The sequence below is a fragment of the Dinoponera quadriceps genome, unplaced genomic scaffold (genome assembly GCF_001313825.1).
Source record: "Dinoponera quadriceps isolate SergipeBrazil2010 unplaced genomic scaffold, ASM131382v1 scaffold37, whole genome shotgun sequence".
In the NCBI taxonomy this organism is placed as follows: domain Eukaryota; kingdom Metazoa; phylum Arthropoda; class Insecta; order Hymenoptera; family Formicidae; genus Dinoponera; species Dinoponera quadriceps.
This window is the reverse complement of record NW_014554446.1, coordinates 210,393-230,467: the sequence shown is the minus strand read 5'-3', so window position 1 is coordinate 230,467 and position 20,075 is coordinate 210,393. Positions and strand designations below refer to the sequence as shown.

Here is a 20,075-nt window from a genome sequence, read left to right as displayed (position 1 = left end):
GGGAATGACTATTCGTATGTAAAATTATTTTGTATTTTCTTACGGTACACCGTCGAAAATAAATGCTTATTAAAAGCTGATAAGTTTTCGCAAGGCAACGCGTACAGGCGCGATTAAAATTTTGATCGAAAATGTGTGTATTTTGTGAATTTATATCATATTGAGTTTTATATTTGAATGTAGCAAAAAATATTGGATTTAACTATTTCTGTAGACATTATTTTCTATTTTTTATTCATCGAATTTCTGCTCCATACATTTTATAGCGTATTACTATTTCAATTTTTGTAATTATTTATAGTAATCTCTGTAACAGTTTTTATTTTAACTTCTATAATATAGAGTCATTATTTATTGAATGTTTAGAAAACACCATTTGAAAGATATAATTAAAAGATATAGCTTAAAACAGGACAGGCTTAAGTTGAATCTTGCAGAATTAGATTTAAAACTGTGAAATGAGTGGTATGAAACGATAACGAAAAAGCCTATTATATATTTGATTCTGCTATAAGAATTGTTGTAATCTTGTATGGGCAGTTAATTAAATGTACATGAACAGTCAGAGTTAATTTCCAGAGTCTGAAGCAGACATGAGATAAAAGTCCTTGACTATTCTGACTTTAATTTTGATTCTGTTTGCATCAAGAATCCTACAGTGAGATAGATTTTATACTTCAAAAATTTATATACAAAAAATACAAAGCATATTTTTCTGATTTATTTTCTAAAATATAAATAAGTTTGAATTGGGCATTTTCACTACATTTTGTCAGAATCAGAGGATACACCTTTTCAAAACTATAGTTTTAAGTTTGATGATTCTAACGAGTAATACAATTTATAAAATTTATACATATTTATAAGTATTTATATATATTTATATATATTTATATATATTTATACATACTTATATTTCATAATTGTTTAGAGCTATAATAATAATAGTAGTAATTGTTTGGTTGTTATTTTTTTACAGACGAGCGATCCAGGGCATTGAAAGAAGCGAATGAAAGATGCACTCAATTGGAAGACTTGCTCAATAGCAAAGATGCTGAAGTAAGTATATTTTTATATCAGAAATTTGTACTTTTGTTTTTTTGTAAACGTCGTTTTTTATTTGTATTCTCAAAAATGTATATTAATTAAATATATTGATTAAAAGATATATATATCTTATATCATCTGATATCAACGTATAATGATTACAATCGATTGATCAGATGATAAAGTCTGGAAGAATCAAGAATATTTTTGCGGAAAACGATATGAATTAAATTCTGTATGCGTGTGTGTGTTTATGTTTATCACTGTGATGAATCTCAGACATTTAACAACAAATTACAAAGATTTCTTAAATTCCAAGCACTTTTATATCAATAGTAAGCAACGATTCTGCCCGCTACTTTCAAATCATGCTCAGTAATAGTTCTCATAAATATATACTCCATGTTGAAAGTCATTCGATATGCGCACAGATGTCTGCTAGTCTGATAAGCATGGAGTTACATTGTGATTAGAAATTATTTTAACAGATGTCGCGTTCACTCTAATAATCGTGAACGAGTGTAAAGCAAACACGTGCGCCTTATCCGTTAATATATTACTACCTGGAATTCTTCAAATCGCGTTGAAACAGATCTCGAAGGTGTAGGCGTCAGAATTAAAATGTTAAAAAAAGAGGAGGACCGAGTTGCAGGTTTGCGCGAAGAGGGATAGAATAAGAGAAACGAATGAATCGGTGAAACACTGTGGTGTAATTACCTACACGACGAAACACTTTCTATCGTGAACGACAGTCGAGAGGGGTTTTGGCGGCACATACATACTAGGGGTCGTTCAAGATAACGCATCGAGAATCGGAAAGTGGGGACCGTTATCGCAATACAAACACAAGATAAGGGCAGCAAATGTAAACGCTCATCGTGCGTCCTGTATCCACAATGGTACCACCGGACTTCCTTCTGATTGTGCTTCCTAATATTTAAGGCGGAGACGCGATTATCTCGACCGTCTAGAGTTGAGGAAAGCATTTTTTTCTTCGTCCGAAATTGTGCACATCTTTCCTATTCTCAGTCACGAACGATGCCGTCTTCCTCCGTCTAAAAAATCGCTCGTGTCTTCTTTTGTTTCTCGTTGGAAATTAATGAATTTGCGTTTCGCCGGTTCGGTAAATTACACGCATGTGCGTATGTGTATCCGCGTGTGTATTCGGTGTGACATTATTTTCTATGTTACTTTAAATTGTAGATTATTATTTTTACCTGCACCTACCTCTTAGGCGAAGTGTCTTTACTTTTCGAGTAAGTACCTATTTATTATTTATTAGTGTCTGTCATACATGGATTTTATACCATGACATTAAACACACGCACGCACGCACGCGGAGTTCAAAAAAGAAAGAGCAAAAGAATGTATCGATTGCGATGGTCGCGATATTATTATTTCATAGTGCTGGTTCAACGATAACAGGCTTACAAGAATTTTATCTCGTGCACAGATTTCTCTCCTGCGCCGACAAAATCACGAATTGCAGATCGCTGTCGTCGAAATTAACGAGAAATCCAAGGAATCGGTAAGTTCTACGTTTAATTATATGTTTAATAATTCGTACACTATACGTTTTCAAATGCAACCAAACTTTTTTACGTGTTTAAAATGGTTTATCAAACTGTACGTTAATTCTAAAATACTCATTGTCAGTTTTACAGTTGCCACGAATAGATATTTTTCTCCAAAAGTACGGGGAAAGAGAGATAGATAGATAAAATACGTTTAACGTATATTCGTGAATATATTCAGGGAAAAACTTAAATCGTTTCAAGTATTTCATAAGTTTATATATCCGCAGGTATATCATAAGTTCATCATAAGCATCACAAATTTATCTAAAATATATCCTGAATCCTAATAAGTTTAGTACTTCAATCAAGAATATTAAAACACTAAAACTAAAATTTCAGTTTACTTATTCAAATTAACCGAATATAACTTTCCTTCGATAAAGTTTATAATGTTCTTAATAAGACAACAAATTCTTTTGACTAAATGATAATGAGCTTTTCATATTTGTGATGAGTATATTTTAATATTATTATTAAAAAAGTATTCTTTATTCAAGATAACCATTAAAAGTGGAAAAATAAACTGAGTAATTGTTTTCCTTCGTAATACAATAAAAATTTTTTTCTACGTACAATGTTGGTGATAATAACTTTACGGTTTGTTTTCGCCGTATGTCGAAGTCGGATGTCGGAGTGTAGCGGACGATCCAATGAGTGAATTTACTTTTGGGGAACGAGTTCTTCTCATTGGACCATTCTCATTGGCTGCGTTCCGACATCCGACATACGGCGTATTGTCAAACAGGCCTACATATATATTACTTCTATTATTTTTGTAGTTAAAACCATAAGAAGGATATAGTTGAGACCGGAAATAACTATAATTCCTCTCAGTATACGGGAACAGAAACGATAGAACAACGCGTTCAGCGTTTCTTTCCTTCCGAATGGAACGAGCGAGCGCGCGCACGCTAAGCGCGGTTTTTCGCGAACATTCGACGCGCTAGTTATCGCCTTTTCAAATGTAAGAGAGCCGTTCGCGATTACGTGACCTATAAACCGTACAGCGACGTCGTGGTGCACCTACGTGCGCGAGGCAAGACCTGTTCTTCCTCTCTCGTTGACATAAAGTCGAAACTCTCGTCTAAACTTCCACTACGGCGATAATTTATTATTGCATCATTATAATAATAAGGAGAACATATATGCATGTGATGACCTTAAGTTGCCTGCTCGTCGTTGTCGTCGCGGCAACTCATTAAGTCGCAAACGATGATATAAGTGTGTACACGCGAGGAGCGCGAATGCGTTCTCGCGATAACAAAAGCTAGCCGTTCGGCATTACCTGGATAGATACCGCACTCGTGCGCGTGATAGTAGTTGCGTTAATAGCAAAAAGGTCATTTTTTTATCGGTTCCCAGATAAGAGGCTTTTGTTTCGTAGGCGTGCTCGCGGCGAGCAGTAATATAATTTCGTCGGCGGCAAAATATTGTTGTATCGAAAATGCTCGCGTCGTTATATTTTATTTTTTTTTTACCGGAAACGCTTGCGAAAGGTGAGTTAATGCCGGCGGAAATGCTGTTTGCATAGCTTGACTTGGTATGTTGTCGGAATATTATCGAAGAATAAGAATATTAGGACTAATATAACTGATATAAAATTAGCGGACTAATATAAAATTAATTAGAAAGCGGCTTGATTGATGCATAAACGCGCTAATAGCGTGAGGAGACATAATTTTCGGCGGTTGTTCAGCGAATTAACAGGGAATGAGAATTAAAGTGGGAAATTTTTAACTTTGTCATCTTGTCACTTTCATTCTGATTGATATTTTCGAGTTTGAAATGTGGGAATTGGAAATACGGGATTTCAATAAGATGTTTATGATATCAGGTCAAAAAAATGATATTTGGATTTATATAAACTAAGCTTTTTATTAGTGAGAAAAAGTGTTTTCGGAAAAAAATTCTCAAGTGGTTTTGCAAATGCAATTTAAGAAAAAGTAATGTAAAATTAGAAAGCCAAGAAACGTTCTGCGGTCCACTGGACTGGAATGTGGATAACTGGAATGTCGTAAATTGAAGGGTTAACGACTAGACGAAGGTGAAAAACGTTGATATTTACGGAAAGAGTTCGAAGTTTACGATCATTGGTATCACACAATGGAATTTTTGTGTTAGATACATTTTCTTTTTGCTCTCATATCTCGAAGATGTTCAGAGTGGTAATAGTTATTGTCTTACTCTGTATCTTACAACTTAAGGAACACTAATTGTTTCGTGTAATAACGTGTAGCATACAATATTTGAAGAGTGATAACGACATGTTAACGACTTTTTGCCTAGAAAGATGGACGAGCAGGCTCGCAATCGTAATTACGAAACACACCTGCCCAACGGGCTCAAAATATACAACGCGTGCTGAAACAGAAACGCCTTAAATTTTCGGCAATGTTAAGACGCATCGTTGTGTGGAGCACGCGTGCTCGCCCACGGAGAGTTAGCTAAGAATGGTAGATAAGAAGGTAACCGCGCGCTCTTACACTTTATTACGTATCTTGGATCAACAAAGGATCGGTCTTGCTCGTCGTGGGGAACGCGTCACGAATTTCTCCGGGAAAAAGAGTATCTTGCGCAAGCTCTCTCGAATAAATCGACGCCTCGTCTTCCACAAATTTATTTTTTTTCTCTCGTCGATCATCGTCGTCGCGGTTTCGTTACAATTCCGCTATGACGATCGTCGAGTATGTGCTGCGAATTTTCGTCGTTTCTTCGATTTGTCTTTCGAGCGACAGTCGAAATTTTGACATTACGTTTTAAACCTTTAATTCTACAATATAGTAGGAACTAATATAGCAAGAAGTAGTTTCAATTATAATGATGTTGAATCTTATATTTCACCATGATGGTATCTTAAATTTCTCCGTTTTCGCTGTCTTCAGCGTCAAAATAGATTTTAAATATTCATGTGAATTTAATTAAATCAAAATATTATTTTAAATATTCATGTGAATTGAATTATTAAAATATCGGCAGTATTTGTAGCTTCAAGGTAGCATTAAGATTAAATCTACAGTTTTAATTTTAATATTATCTTAAACAACCTTATTTTAACGTTAAAACAGCGAAAACGAAAATTTAAGACATCATCAGGATCAAAGTGAAAATAATACATTATTTTATTATAAGTATTATATATTATAAGTAATATATAAAATGTAATATATATTATAATGTAATATAATATATAAATAATATATTTTATTTTATTGTATTATATTATATTATTAGAATCGAAATTAAATCCATTTTGCTATCTTAGTTCCTACTGTATTGTAGAATCAATAGTTTAACATAGGGCCAAAATTTCGGCTCCGCACAATGATTTCTTCGGGAAAGGCGCCTCGCAGTAAGAGCGTTTCGATTTTTCCAATTGCTTCGAGTCACTTTACTTCGTAACTCAGAGACTTGTAAAAAAATGCAAGGTAGAAGGATGCGATGACTCATCGACTACGCGTTATTATGTATGTTGCGCGAATGCGGCGGCTTAATAGTCCTTGAAATCCATCGAAATTTACCTAATACGTCGTTTATCGTCCAAGGGACGCTTCTTGCACACTTCTGTCTTCCGTTTTTTAGTACAAAGATCGCCGGTAATATGACACATTCTCTCTCTCTCTCTCTCTCTCTCTCTCAATGCAAATGTTATCGCTTAATAAGCGGTTATTACGGAATTGCGTCCGCGCGCAATTTTGCAAAACATCGCGTACATAATAATGTGATATGAACGATGCTACGTGGTCGCACGTTACGTTAATTCTCCGCGATAAACTTGACGCCGTTTTTAAAACGTTTCTCTGTCCATTATATCGAAAGAGAGAGAAAGAGAGAGAGAGAGAGAGAGAGAGAGAATATTTCGTCATTCGAGACAATTTCCTCGCAGTGTAAATTTTCTTGCTGTTCTTGATTATGTTTTTGCGCGCAAACGAAGTAATTCGACGATTTAAATGCGCGTTCAAAGTAAAAGCATCAATATCTGAACACATTACCTAACTCTGGATATTTCTATTATTTTGGTTTTTTAAATATGAATATTTAAACTTTCGGCATAGAATATATGTACATATATTGAATATATACATATATTCAATACATCGAATATGTATTCTACGTTAAAAGTTTAGTTAAGCATTCGTATTTAAAGAGTCCAGGTGTGTCCAGACATTCGTGCTTCTATCTTAAATCGACATAATCGGAATTAAAGGCGAGTATTTGAATATAAGTTGAAAAGATTGTGGGAGAGAATTTGAAATTTAATTTTCCAAAAATTTCCTTTTTAAATAAACCGTTTCTCGTAAATACATTGTACGTTTAGAAAACATTGAACGTCAAAGCGTCGTGAATTCTGCGGCACAATGACGTTTTACAATCTCGTTTCGGCCGATCAATCTCGATTGGTAGCCTCGCATAGCACCCTACAGTTTTACTTTCGCCGATAACAGTCTGAAGTACGATAAGCGACACGGTTGGGGTGGCTTAGTTTTTAGCACGATGATAGTGACTATGACGACTACTCTCGATCGAACAGCTATAAATACAAGTCGAACGGGTTTGCGCCAGAAATTAACCAAGTGGCACTCGCGTGCTAAAGCCTCCTCTAGGTTAAAGTTTTGCTTTCAAAGGAGTTGCAAAGGTTAGTGATATTGCGTACACGCATGAATGCGTACACAGAAAAAAAGTGCTAGTTTCAAGTAAATAATTACCTCAATATTCCTCAGCAAATTTTTATTTGGATCGAGATAATATTTACCTGATCCAAATAAATTGTCCAAGCAAAAAATATATTTGTTTACTCGAATTAAGTTAAATTTATTTAATTCAAGTAAAAATTTGCTAAAGAATAAGTGGAATTGAAATAATTATTTACTTGAATTTAGCATTTTTTTGTGTATACGTTTAATTTTTTTTAGTGTCATTCGTTCGAGAGATTACGATTTTACGATTTCTTACTTAATATCGCGCATTTATCTCGAAAGCTCAAAACGATTCTGTGTTCTCCTCGACTATGCCCAAAGTGCAGAGACCGGCGCGGTGGTCTTGACACTATTACGCTCGCTATGATTTTCAATTGTGTGCACACGTGTACACACGTGTGTACAAGGTTGAAAATCGTAATGATCACATGTTGAAGCTAATCAGGTTAGTGCAAAAGATTTATTATTTTCTATTTAGGTCCGACTTATGGCCTTCTGAGGCGCAGTATTTTTTGCAAAATTTAAGTGGGACTAAAACATTCAGGTATCATGTATAATGGGGGAATTATATAAAACTCGGGAAATGAAAAGATTCACTTGGCTAAAGGACTTATTTGTACGACTTGTGCGCTCCGCGTACGTGAGCTGGAAAATTAACCGACACGTGTGATAATTACACGGCCAAAATAAATTTCATTCTCTCGCAGACATGTTAATATTGATAATATATTAATATTTAATAATATTAAAATAGTTATGTTTTATGTAGCTCTGATAGGCCCGTTAAAATCATTCTTCCTTTGGTTAGACCAAATACAGAACAGTTTCAAAGATTATTTTTCTATTAAATTTTCGCAGGAAGTTTTGGTACTAAAAGGGAAATAAGAATCCCCGTTAGATATTTGAGAACAAAATTATTCATCCCTCGAAATCGGATAATTTCGTTTTCTATTTTATTTGACAAGCATGATGAACTTTTTGCACCAACTTAATATCACGCTAGCCGCAATACTTCATTTATTTCGCATTTATTTCGCTTTTCTATGCGGGAAAATTACTGTTGTATCAATAGAACTTGTCGATAGCGCCGTAATTGAAGCAAATCTCTTTGACTCGTCGTTTTAATAGCTTCTTCAATATTAGTTCCAATAATATTACTATTGAATTGAGAAAATTTACTCCAATTATGGCGCTGTTGACCAGTTCCTTCGCAGATGCAGCATTTTTTCCACGCAATTTTGCTTTGCACCCACAATCTGCGGTTAACACGTTCTCCATCAGAATTTATTCGGGGGACCCTTCCCGCATGCCACCTCGTATTTCTCTCCTCTTTTACATAACTGTGTGAGACGAGCTTGGTTTGATAATCTGGGAGAAAAAAAAATTTAAATTAATTTCTCAGTCTTCTCTTTTTAAGAAAAAAAATGTGAGAAGTCGTTGAGTCACACATGTGTGACGTTGGTAGCGAATGTGTTAAGCTCTTGATCTCGCTAATCGGAAAGTCCACGGTTTGGGGAACGGAACCGCGACGTCACGGAATATATTTTTCGACAGCATCAGAGGGATAATATAATGACAGGAGGTTTAGCATAGAACGAGGGGCCGAGCGGTACAATAACATCGTTAGAACTCGGCATTAGCATAACACTACCCGCGAGGATACCGCCACATATTATTATCCGATCTATAGTCGTTTTCGATCGTACACCTCAACCTCGGTTTGTCATCCCTCTCCTCTCCTCCTCCGGTCTCTTTTGTCAGAGGCGAACCGTTTTTCATGGCTCTGTCGAAAACAAATTGCTAACGGTGATACGCCGAGAATGAAATACCGGATCGCCGTAAAACTCACCGACGCGAGTGTTTGTCAAAGAAAGAGCGAGATAAAGGCAAATTAAGAAAAAAAAAGAAGAAGAAGGAAAAACACGATTCGGTGAAACGTGAAGTATGAATGGCGAGACGAATTCTCGTCGGTGTTACGCGTGCTCGTAATATCGAATACGCTTTCGTATCAGTATCGTCCCAATTCAGCCGTTATAAATAGTTCAAAGGCTCTTACAGTATAAAGTCAACAAGTGGAGGCTAATGAAGGCTACTGCGAGTGCCGACGCAGATAATTGGTTGTAGAAAATTGTTTAATTAATATTATTTTTTTCTTTTGAATCTGTATTAATTTTTTAATTTTATTATTTTAGTAATTTTCCTCAACTAATTACTCATTGGCCTTAATATTCTAAGGCGACTTATTTCCGACACTTATCCGACGGCGCCGACTAGATGCGATCAGCCGTTTATATATGTTCAATTGTATATTTATATTTTCAATTGTCGTTGCGAACGCGATATGTTACGCTCGGGCGTGTATCCGAGCGAAAGCAAAACTGGCCTCCGTGAACTTCGTAGGGGACAATTCTGCTGTGGCGATCGCCACGGTGCTTCGGGTAATGTTCTCCCATTTCCTTCAGCTGTGCCCGCAGCGCAAGCGGTTGCCATAGGGGCCGATAAAAGTGTTCTACCGACGCCTGTGTGTTAATAACAGCGACACGTCGTACATTCGTATACGGTACGCGTGCTATTCTGACTTGGGAAGGCTTTAACGATTGGTGAGAGTGAGTAGCTTTGTTGCCGGTTAACGTTACGCACGTTACGATTGCTATTTTTCCATCTTCCCCGATGCCCGAGTAATTCTTCTTCCTTGTTCATTTTCGGATCCAGGTGAAAAACTCGAGCGCACTTTCGACCGCTTTTCGCTTTGCTGCGCGCGTTAAGTGGGTGCGTTCGTGTTTTTCAAGAAAAGAGGTTAACGTATATTCCATTAATACGCGTTGATGGTGAAATACTTGGTATTTGTAATTATAACATCATAACTATGCGCCGTAATCAAAGAAATACGGAGAATTATTTTTGTAGTAAATATTACTATAAGTGCTGATAAATTATACATATATATATTAATACTATTATATTATATTATAATTGAAACTAAGGAAAGAGTATAATGTTGAGGCCGGAAATATAATTTCTATCAGTGCGTTAACTTATAAGGATAGCTCGATTGATAGCTCGGTGATACTGAGCAAGAAATTAATAATTTCGTTAACCAATTCATTTAATTCAGTTAATTTCTATGGTGAAGCTCGGTGAATCGTTAAACTTGAGAATGTCAGCGCACTCTAAGATCCGTATTAATATTTGTTACTTGTCTCAAGTGAGATATTCAGTCTTGAATTCAGAGTTAGATGTGAGTTTTTCGATTGAGAATCGTGATCACAATGCCAGATATATCATATGATTTAACTGAAAAACTCAGGTCTAAGTCTAAATTAAAATCTAAGTATTTCACACGAGACAAGTTTCTAATGACAACTATTAATACAGGTTTAAGGGCGGTGGTACAGAAAAACGTAAGAAGTAAGACTTGAGCAGTAAGAAAATTGACCAATCACAGTTGATTGCTCTTGTGAGGAGAATAATCGACTGTGATTGGCCAATTTGCTTACTGCTTAAAACGTGTATTCTGAGCTCTCTTTTATCGATAAAAGTACCTCTAAAAGTGTCTTAGAAACCGCCATTAGCCGGGGAGCCACATTTAAGATACTCTCTTCAATAAAAGAGAATCCAGAATACGAGCCTATGTCTTACTTCTTACGTTTTTTTGTATATCACAGTTCTAAGATTCGTGCAATTAAAAACGATGAAGCAAACGGACACATCGTCTCGGCTCATTTTGAATTTCGCGGTCGACTCATCGAGAGTCTCGCTTCTCGCGAAGCGCGCTTTCTGCACGTTCGCACGTTTCATTCGTACGGCTCTCAACAACTTCGTGAAGGACGAGGAGTCCCTCGAGGAGAGTTTTCCCTTCAGCGAGTCGCGCTTTAGAATCTCTCTTTTTTTATACTTTAGGGTCCTCCAGGACGTTTGAAAAAGTAACAAACAATTAGATACCGAAACGTAAAAGGTGTTCCTTGCGTCATCGTCGTCCTGTCATTCGCGAGGATCCGTTCATGTCCGTCTATCCGTCCGTCCCGAGGTGTTCCGACGTGAAATTGCACGTGTGCACACGAGGCATCCTCGCACAAATAGTCACCTTACGTGCACATCGCCCCGCTTGCCCCCCGCCGCCGCCTCCAGCCCCGAAGGGTCGCGTTGCGCTGTGGAAGGTGGAGCTATCGAAACGCACAGTCGTTCCTCGAGCCGCGCACCGCGAACACCGCGCACATCTCGCAGACGTACGCAGCACCAACCATCGACGACGACGACTGTATGTTCTTCTCTCGACTAGTTGCGAGAGGTGCCTCCGAGTAAATGCGTCCGAATGCCCCTGAATCGCGGTGTTCCTTCTACCCGAATATCTCGGCTCGCAAGCGTACCAGCGGATCGAGAAATCGAGACCAGCGATCATTTTCGTGTGCCAAGTAAGTCGATCATTGCAGTTCGATAATTGTTCTTTTCACATGTCTTCTAAACATTATTCTTGGGGGGAAATGTAAACGCATCGAAATGTACGCGGAATGCGCTCGACTTCCTGAGATTTCTTACCGACGAATCCATTACTTTTTTTTAAGTTGTAACTTAATCGAGAACGAATTTGAAACTTCTTTCAAACACTTTTGCTTAATTCCATCTTTTTTATGTTTTCGCGGTACACTCGTTTTAAAACTACGCAAAGAATACAATACAGACAGTATTACAGGCAGACAGCCTGCCGCGAGAACGGGATCTTAAATGGTAAACTTGAATGTCACGCATGGCATATGTCGAAATTATAGAGCAAAAATACGAATAATGCTTCGCGACTTTTCTATCGCGCCATTCTTTGCGCGCGAAACGATGACCAGGCAACTTATCGCGCTCGCGCGCGCGTGCAGTTCCGCGGCTATTTCGTAAGGTTTTCGCGTCGAGTTTCAGGAGCGCATTCCTCGGCGAATTTGCAGTTGATTTTTCACTCCCGTGAAAGTTGCAGGGGAATAAATCAACCGTGGAGGGGATACTTTTTATACCTTTAATATCATGCAGTATGAAGTATCTATGATCATTCAATTTAATATATAATATTTATTTGCGCGATGAAAAGTTTGCATTCCTCTTGATATTTCGACATTTAACTTTCGCTGACAATTAATTAACGCTCAAGTGTTCGTACGATTTAACAAAACGTTTATCCTCAATCTTGCTTGGCGGTTAAGAACACGTCATTTGACAATAATTTATTTTATAATTACGTAGTAAAAAATTTTATATTATAAACGGTCTATTGAAATGTTGTATTACTTTAACAAGATGAATATGTTAAAAAGCAATACATTAACGAAGTGAATATGTTAATTTAAAATATTCTAATATACAGTTATTATTATATAATAATACGCAGTTATTATTATATAATAATAACTGTATATTAGAATATTTTAAATTAACATATTCACTTCGTTAATGTATTGCTTTTTAACATATTCATCTTGTTAAAGTAATACAACATTTCAATGTATGTATGTAATGTGTATACTTTTTAACATTCCCTACGTTCAAATAAAAATTTCATTAGACCGTTTTTAATACAGAATTTTTTACTGTGTGTATAGCGTTCGATTATTAATAGTGTAAAACGAAGTTAAATTATTGTTGACTATAAAATTCTTTTGTTAATATTTATCGCGTTATCGCTAAATCCTATTTGAAAATACGGTGTAATTCAACAAGATTTTTCTACGACATAAGACAACATCTCTTAGACATTTGAAAAAGCGCACAGATAGTCGAGAAAGAGATTGATCGCAAAACGTTAACAGTGATTTATCTATCCGCAACGGTGTTGTTTGTGAAATGTAATAACAATTTAATATTGTCGTAAAAACCCGACGACGAAAGAAACGCAAAACCGGCGGTTGATACTTTTCTATCGGACATGGTATTAACTACGTCGAATTTGCGCTTATTTCACGTTAAGCTGTGCTCGCGAGTTATCGGTAGATAATGCACGAAGGACAAGCTTACCTACGATTACTTAACCAACGCGACGTGCGCGATTACTTCGTGCATGTACGACGTTGCCGGATAGTATCGCATTAGTTGAAAAAATCGCTATGTTACTTGCGGACGATAAAAGTCCGGGCGTATATTTATCGTATGCTTGTCGAAATAAAAAGCCCAAGCACACATGCGTGCACATGTGTGCGCGCACGTGCACATACCGAGTACGTTCGATTTCATGACTAAAGTGAATTTCTTCGTGCAACGAAGAGGCACAAAAAACACAAGTAAATTATTGAAATATATTCCTAAAAACGACTGGCGTCGCTCGTCCGGTTTGCAACTCGCTCGACGATAATCCGCAGACGCGCTCGAAATATAAAAGATCTCAATTTGAAATCTTACGTTTATCGTGTATTTTCACCGAACGGATATTTCCGTATAATCTGTTAAAAAAAAACGATGTCAAATGCAAACATCCAGATAGTATAACGTAGCATGCAACAGGTACGTGTGCGTGTCTGATACAAAGAGTGAATTTTCGGCGTGCTACTTAATCACAATATATATATATATATATATATATATATATATAGTGATATATATATGTATACATATATATGTGTATGTATGTATGTATGTATGTATGTATATAGCACGTGAAACTCACTGAACGAGAAAATGAACTGTAGAAAAGGAACTGTAGAAAATCAGATCTATCGACCCGAGAGCGAGGCGGATGAGAAACGTGCAGGCGTGATCGTGTTGCCTGCTAAAATAGAAGTAGGAGGATTGTACAGATGTGTGTCCAGATTACGATATGACGATGATATATATGTTTGGATCGCGCCGATGACGACAGCTGTCAGGTAACCGGGGAAATTCGGCCGGTTTTTGATAGCGAAGGAACACCGAGAAAAATTACAGTTATTTTCGATCTCAGCTACTTTTTTTTCATGATTTTAACCACGAAAATTGTAGTAGCAATTTGCATATAAGTTTATTATCACTGACACTATAGTAATACTTATTAATACTTATTATAGAAAAATGGATCTTCTGACTGTAATTCTCTCACTGTGATGATTATAATGTTACAAATACCAAATATTTGTCTCTCAAAGTGCAAAGCGCCGATATATAAAATGTGTTATCACGAATTTTAGCGATCGTTGCAGCTTTTACACGATTTATCGACATTTGCATTTCCGCAGTTGAATAAACGAATAAAGCAGTTCTCGCTGATGTTTCTCGTTGAAAACTGCGTGATCTTGAAAGCCTCCCGAGGTCTTCGATCCTTGCCAAGTCGGATTTTATATAATATCAGTTATCGATCATTATATAGCGAATGTTAACATTTTCACGGCCACTGTGACGAATACGTGACTTCGTTCTGCCAGTGGCTGTAGCCTTAAAGTAAAGAAATATTTCTCAATAATAATACAGTTTACAATTGTAATGTTATATAAAGCTGTAAATGTTCGGATTTATGTACAAAGGAGGATGTTCGTTTCTTTAGATACCGTTTAAGCTTTCGAAATATGCCAGCAGCAAACGAAAATTTTTCCCAAATAAATTGCAACTGTAATAGTGTTAATATACTCCGCGAGAATTAAGAGAATTTAATAACGTGAACTTGAGAATGCGAGGAAACTTTCCCTTCGCACGTCCCTTCGATCGAATATTTGAAAGCAATTTCAAAATCGTTGGAACTGCTGCTAAGTTCATTCATATATATTTTCAACCAAAAAGTACAATTGAAAAAGAAAGATCCGTCACTCTAAAAAATTTCCAATCGAACATATTCCGTAGATATTTGTATGCATTTGGCGGAAAACATTCGTCTTCAACTAAAATTACAATTAAGATAAAATGACAATTAAGATAAAGAGGTCCGTGGCTAAGGAATTTTCGATCGGACGCGTGTATTTCTGCACGTTTACGTGAAAACATTTGTTTTAGACCAAAATTAAAAAAGGAAAATCCGTCATTTTGAGAAATTGTCAATCGAACACATTCCGGGGATTATTTTCGTGCGTTTACATCTCTACTGAAAATAACATTCAGCAGAGACACATGGTCGAGACAATCAGTCGTCGCACGCAATCGGTATTCGCAGGGACAGAATGTTTTTTTTTCTTTCGGTGCGTGCATGTGAGCAAAGATCAAGAACGACTAGTGCAAGGCGCAGAGAGAGAGAGCTCCTGTCTGTCGTGAGGCACCGCTCGCCGGTTTGCGTTTTCACCTACCCGGTGTATAACGACGAGCTGACTCCTCCGTCTCCGATGACGACTTCTTACCTCGAGGAACGCGCTGAGTGTTAACTTCTGGGTACCCAACCACCAGAGACGGGGTATATCACTCGCAACGTTTGTCGAAACGTTCGTCTTCGCCCTGCGCGTCTCCCCGCGCGGCCTCGCGCGTTTCATCGCCGCCGGCGCTCGCGTGCATCCCGTTCGCTAATTGATCGTTAATTACCCTCGATCCGAAAGTATTTGCCAAAAATACACGGCTGACAATAGAATTGTCGCTCTCGTGCGTAAGTAAGACTTGTATTAATAGTCGTTGCCTGAAAATTGCCTCTCAAATGAGGGATACTCGTATCATGAGTTTAGAATTAGATGTGAGTTTGTCGCCGGTGAAATCGCGATCGCGAATGGAATGTCGTATATATTAGGTTGGTGCGTATGAAATGTCGCATTCTCTTTACATGCGGACGTTTTCCTCCCTGTTTTCGTTATACTTTTGTATTTGGCATAACCTCATTCATACTCGTATTGTCCATTGCCAGAGACTCATTTCAACAAAATAGGTTTTCTCGAAGGTCTTCCCTTTTTTATTTCTTTTGAGTTTATTACCGATATGAATTCTGCCGACATTCGCGTCATTTTCTTATATGAGTACAAACTTGGTAATAGTGCTGCAAAAGCTGCACGCAACATAAACCAAGCGTTTGGGGAGAATACGGTTAACAATCGGAAAGTGCAGCGTTGGTTCGAAAAATTTCGGACTGGCGATTTTTCACTGCAAAATGAGCCGCGCGGAAGACCCAAAACGTCTGTGAATAATGATGACCTGAAGGCTCTAGTGGAAGCGGATCCAGCCGTATCCACGAGGGAACTTGCTATCAGGATGAAAGTTGACCATACAACGATATTGAGACACCAAATTGTACTCCCATCGCTTGTGAATCGGCATGGCCCGCTACTGCTCCATGACAACGCTCGGCCGCACACATCGCACAAAACAATTGCGAAACTGAACGAACTGGAATATGAAGTTTTGCAGCATCCACCATATTCACCGGATCTCTCGCCGACCGATTTTCATTTTTTCAAGCATTTAGAGCTGTTTTTAAGAGGCAAACACCATGAAAATGAAGACAGTCTAAAAAACTCGATATCAGAGTTTATTAATTCTAAAGACCAAAATTTTTTTAAGACAGGCATCTACGCTTTAAAATCTCGTTGGGAGAAGTGTATTGAAGCGAATGGAGCATACTTTGATTGAATAAACAGCTTTTGAAGAAAGATATACAGTTTTATACAATCACTTAAGAATCCGACATTTCATATGCACCAACCTAATATATTCAACGTGCGATTCAACTGAAAATTGCTCAGATCTAACTCTAAATTCAGATTTGATTATCTCGCGTGGGACGGACTTCAAGTGACTGACGGCTTAATGTTAATACGGCCGTGTGTGACCGCATGAAATATCCGCAACTGGAGCGTTACTTGACACAGGATATTCGACAATGCAAGGGTCATAGGAGTCAAAGTTGGAAATAGTAACGTGCGGTTCTCATCCGTCGAATCGAACTGTCTCGTCGCCGATACAATCAGTCATAAAAAGGTTGCAACACTTTTTTTTCGACGAATTTCGCAATGTATTTCCTATTCAATAAGTATTTCGTGAGAATTACTAGAAAACAAATCCACCCATTGGGCACCGGATGCATCCCGAAACGTAAAAAAAAAGTGTCGCAACTTTTTCGTGACTAATTATGCGCCGAGCTACACGAGGAAAAAGGAGTCCGGTTGAATTTACTCGACGATGAACGGGATTTCCGGTTCTCATGAGTCAAATTCAATTCTTGCAAACAGAAATTCTGTTTCCTCCAACCGAAACGCGTCTGGTTTGTTTATCGTCAATTAGACTTCTTTCCCGTGTGTTATTCATCAAAAACTCTTTCGGCTCGGTGCTTTCTCCGTACGGTTAGTGGCAAAACAGCCAGCTAAAGCTGTCGTTACCTTGTATACAGTATCAATTATGCATCGATGAACGCCAATAAGCGTTCTCTTCCCACGAGAGATCTGATATCTCATGCATGGAGGAAAACGATTGGCGTTGAATTAAACACCTTTTGGTCCGTTCCTCGTCACGTCAACTCAACCAATCTTTTTTCTTCATGGAAAATTTTCGCGACGTCTTCCTCTCCCCCTCTCTCTAATAACTTTGCATATCTATTCCTTTATCCGTCGCGACAAAATGCAAGAAATAGGCAAATAGGGAAATATCGGACACGGTTACTATAATTTATCGGGATTCTTTATTGAACCCTGAACCATGGACATCGTTGGTACTCGACATCGCGTGTACGACCTGTGTTTGCCGCTTGTATGTACGTGTGTGTGTGCGTCGCGGCCACTTGGTTACGTCACCGGCATCGTGGACATTATTATGTTCCTACTGACGCAGGTACAATATGCCTGCCACGCTATTAGAGCAGCGAGCTGCGTTAACCTGAAACTCGCATAAGCACGGAGCGTTGTGTGTTTCATAACGTCGTACTCGCACCATGGAAGTACAGCGTAAGCGATATGTTCCTTTATCAGCAAAAATACGTGCGTGCGCGCGCGGCACGCACGCGTCGAAGCGTCGCAACGACGACGACGGCGTTCCTCTCGACGAAGTGCGTGAATCGCGGACAAATATGCATCTATTGCGACCTTGTCGCTGTGGTGTGATCCGAGGAAACACGTCCTTGTCGAGTTGCAATTACGCCGGTGACGTAGCCGGAGGAATTTTGCTCCGCATCAGAATCCTGCGCGGAGTTCCGATATAATTAATCGTGCAGAGTGCGGACGACGATGACCGCGCGCGTTCATCGCGTGAACAATTCTTCAATTCGCGGACTTTACTCCATTCGCTTTCGCTTGAACGCTTAACAATCGGAAGCGGACAAATAAGTTTCACAAATTTGAAAATTACCTTCTGAGGACTGTTGAACATAAATGATCAGTTTCTATTTTCCTATTTCTAGCTGCGACGATGTGACCTTAATATGCAAATGATACGCGTCCTTGTTACACATGCATAAATACGTTGCAGCTCTCGCGTGAAAAAATTAATTTATATACGGCGCGTTATATAAACAACAGCACTGGCATGTAAATATAAGCCGCGATAAACGGCAAAATTTAAGCGAATCGACGGTTTCAGTCGAGAATTTTGTGATCGGACGACTCGCTTGCTGAATTTTATTGTTTACGTGCGTTCTTTTACGTGCTACTGGCTTGGTACACGTACAGTCGGCGTCATGTATGTTCTACTATTCCATAGATTGAAACTTTTTACTATTACATACACAGAAAAAAGTGTTAGATTCAAGTAAAATAATTACTAATATTCCTTAGCAAATTCTTACTTGGATTAAGTAAATTTTACTTGGATTATATAAATATATTAATTGAATGTAGAAAGAATACTATATTTAAGTAATATTTACTTAATTCAAATAAAAATTTATCAAGGAATATTGGAATAATTATGTACTTGAATCTAGCACTTTTTCCTATGCACGAGTTCTAGCCTTTCATTTTTATTCACGTAAAATCTCGAAACTATTATAATTAGAGCAATATACCTGGAGTTACTTTTGCAATCTTCAACTTTATGCGTGATGTGTAAGTCTGAAAATCGTGCGATCCTCCGCCTGGAGAATGATACAGCATGCATGACGCCGACTATGCAGACGCATAAACGTCTCAGAAACACGAATGCCTTTTGTTTTCTTGTGTATTTTTTTTTTACTTCTTTTTCCCTCTTTGCACTTCCCATCGTGCAAGCCGCAATGACGGCTGATAAGGCCGGTTGGCGCGGCAGCGTCCTCGTAGATTTCTCATCATCGGACGGATTACGATAACTCACGTTTACAGTGCGATTGATAGGAGCTTCCTTTCCCACGCTTGCTATCAGAATCGCGTTATCTCTGCGCGATGCGCGACGAGCATCGAGCGCGCGCAGAGCGACACGGCGGCGCGAGTCATATCTGCGTCGTATAAATATTGGCGGTACGAAATGTACAAAATCGAGAGAAAAATTCGAAAAGGCTCGCTCGGCAGGCACGCTCGTCCTGTCGTCGTCGAAATGATCCGAACTATCCGCGCGAAGTTGTCGCTAAGTTGTCGCAAAGTTGTCCTTTGTCTCGCGCGAACGCGCACTCTTTTTCGCGAGGTTCCCCATATTTCCGTCGACCGGATGACCAGGCGCGCGCATCTTTTCGCGAATAACGAATTTTATCAACGGAATTACCGGGCCTCCGTTTGCCTGCTCGTCGATCGCTCGTTTCACTTGTAAACGCGTCATCGTGCCCCTCGGTAGGTTTTATATAATTGCATGAGCGCCACGTGTGTCGATTGAAATTACTCGCTGATCATTCCGCGGGCAGTTCTTGCGGCGCTCGTCTCGCGTTACGCGTGCGCCCGATGAAAGAAACACTGGGGAACGGTGTATACATACACATATAAATACAGAAATGTTCTTTTTCAATTATACCTATACG

At 38.3% G+C, this 20,075-nt stretch overlaps 1 protein-coding gene across 5 annotated transcripts in view; it reads left to right on the top strand.

Moving 5' to 3' along the window:
• Positions 1-20,075, top strand: part of LOC106749384 (thyroid receptor-interacting protein 11-like) — a 36,801-nt gene that overhangs the window by 474 nt on the left and 16,252 nt on the right. For 3 of the 5 annotated variants that reach the window (XM_014628784.1, XM_014628775.1, XM_014628794.1), the window contains exons 2-3: positions 980-1,059; positions 2,501-2,575. In XM_014628784.1, coding sequence (XP_014484270.1) covers positions 980-1,059; positions 2,501-2,575 — 155 coding nt within the window. Of the gene's footprint in view, positions 1-979; positions 1,060-2,500; positions 2,576-11,511; positions 11,731-20,075 lie in introns of those variants that run through there. The other 2 variants (XM_014628800.1, XM_014628807.1) reach the window with 2 other exon arrangements.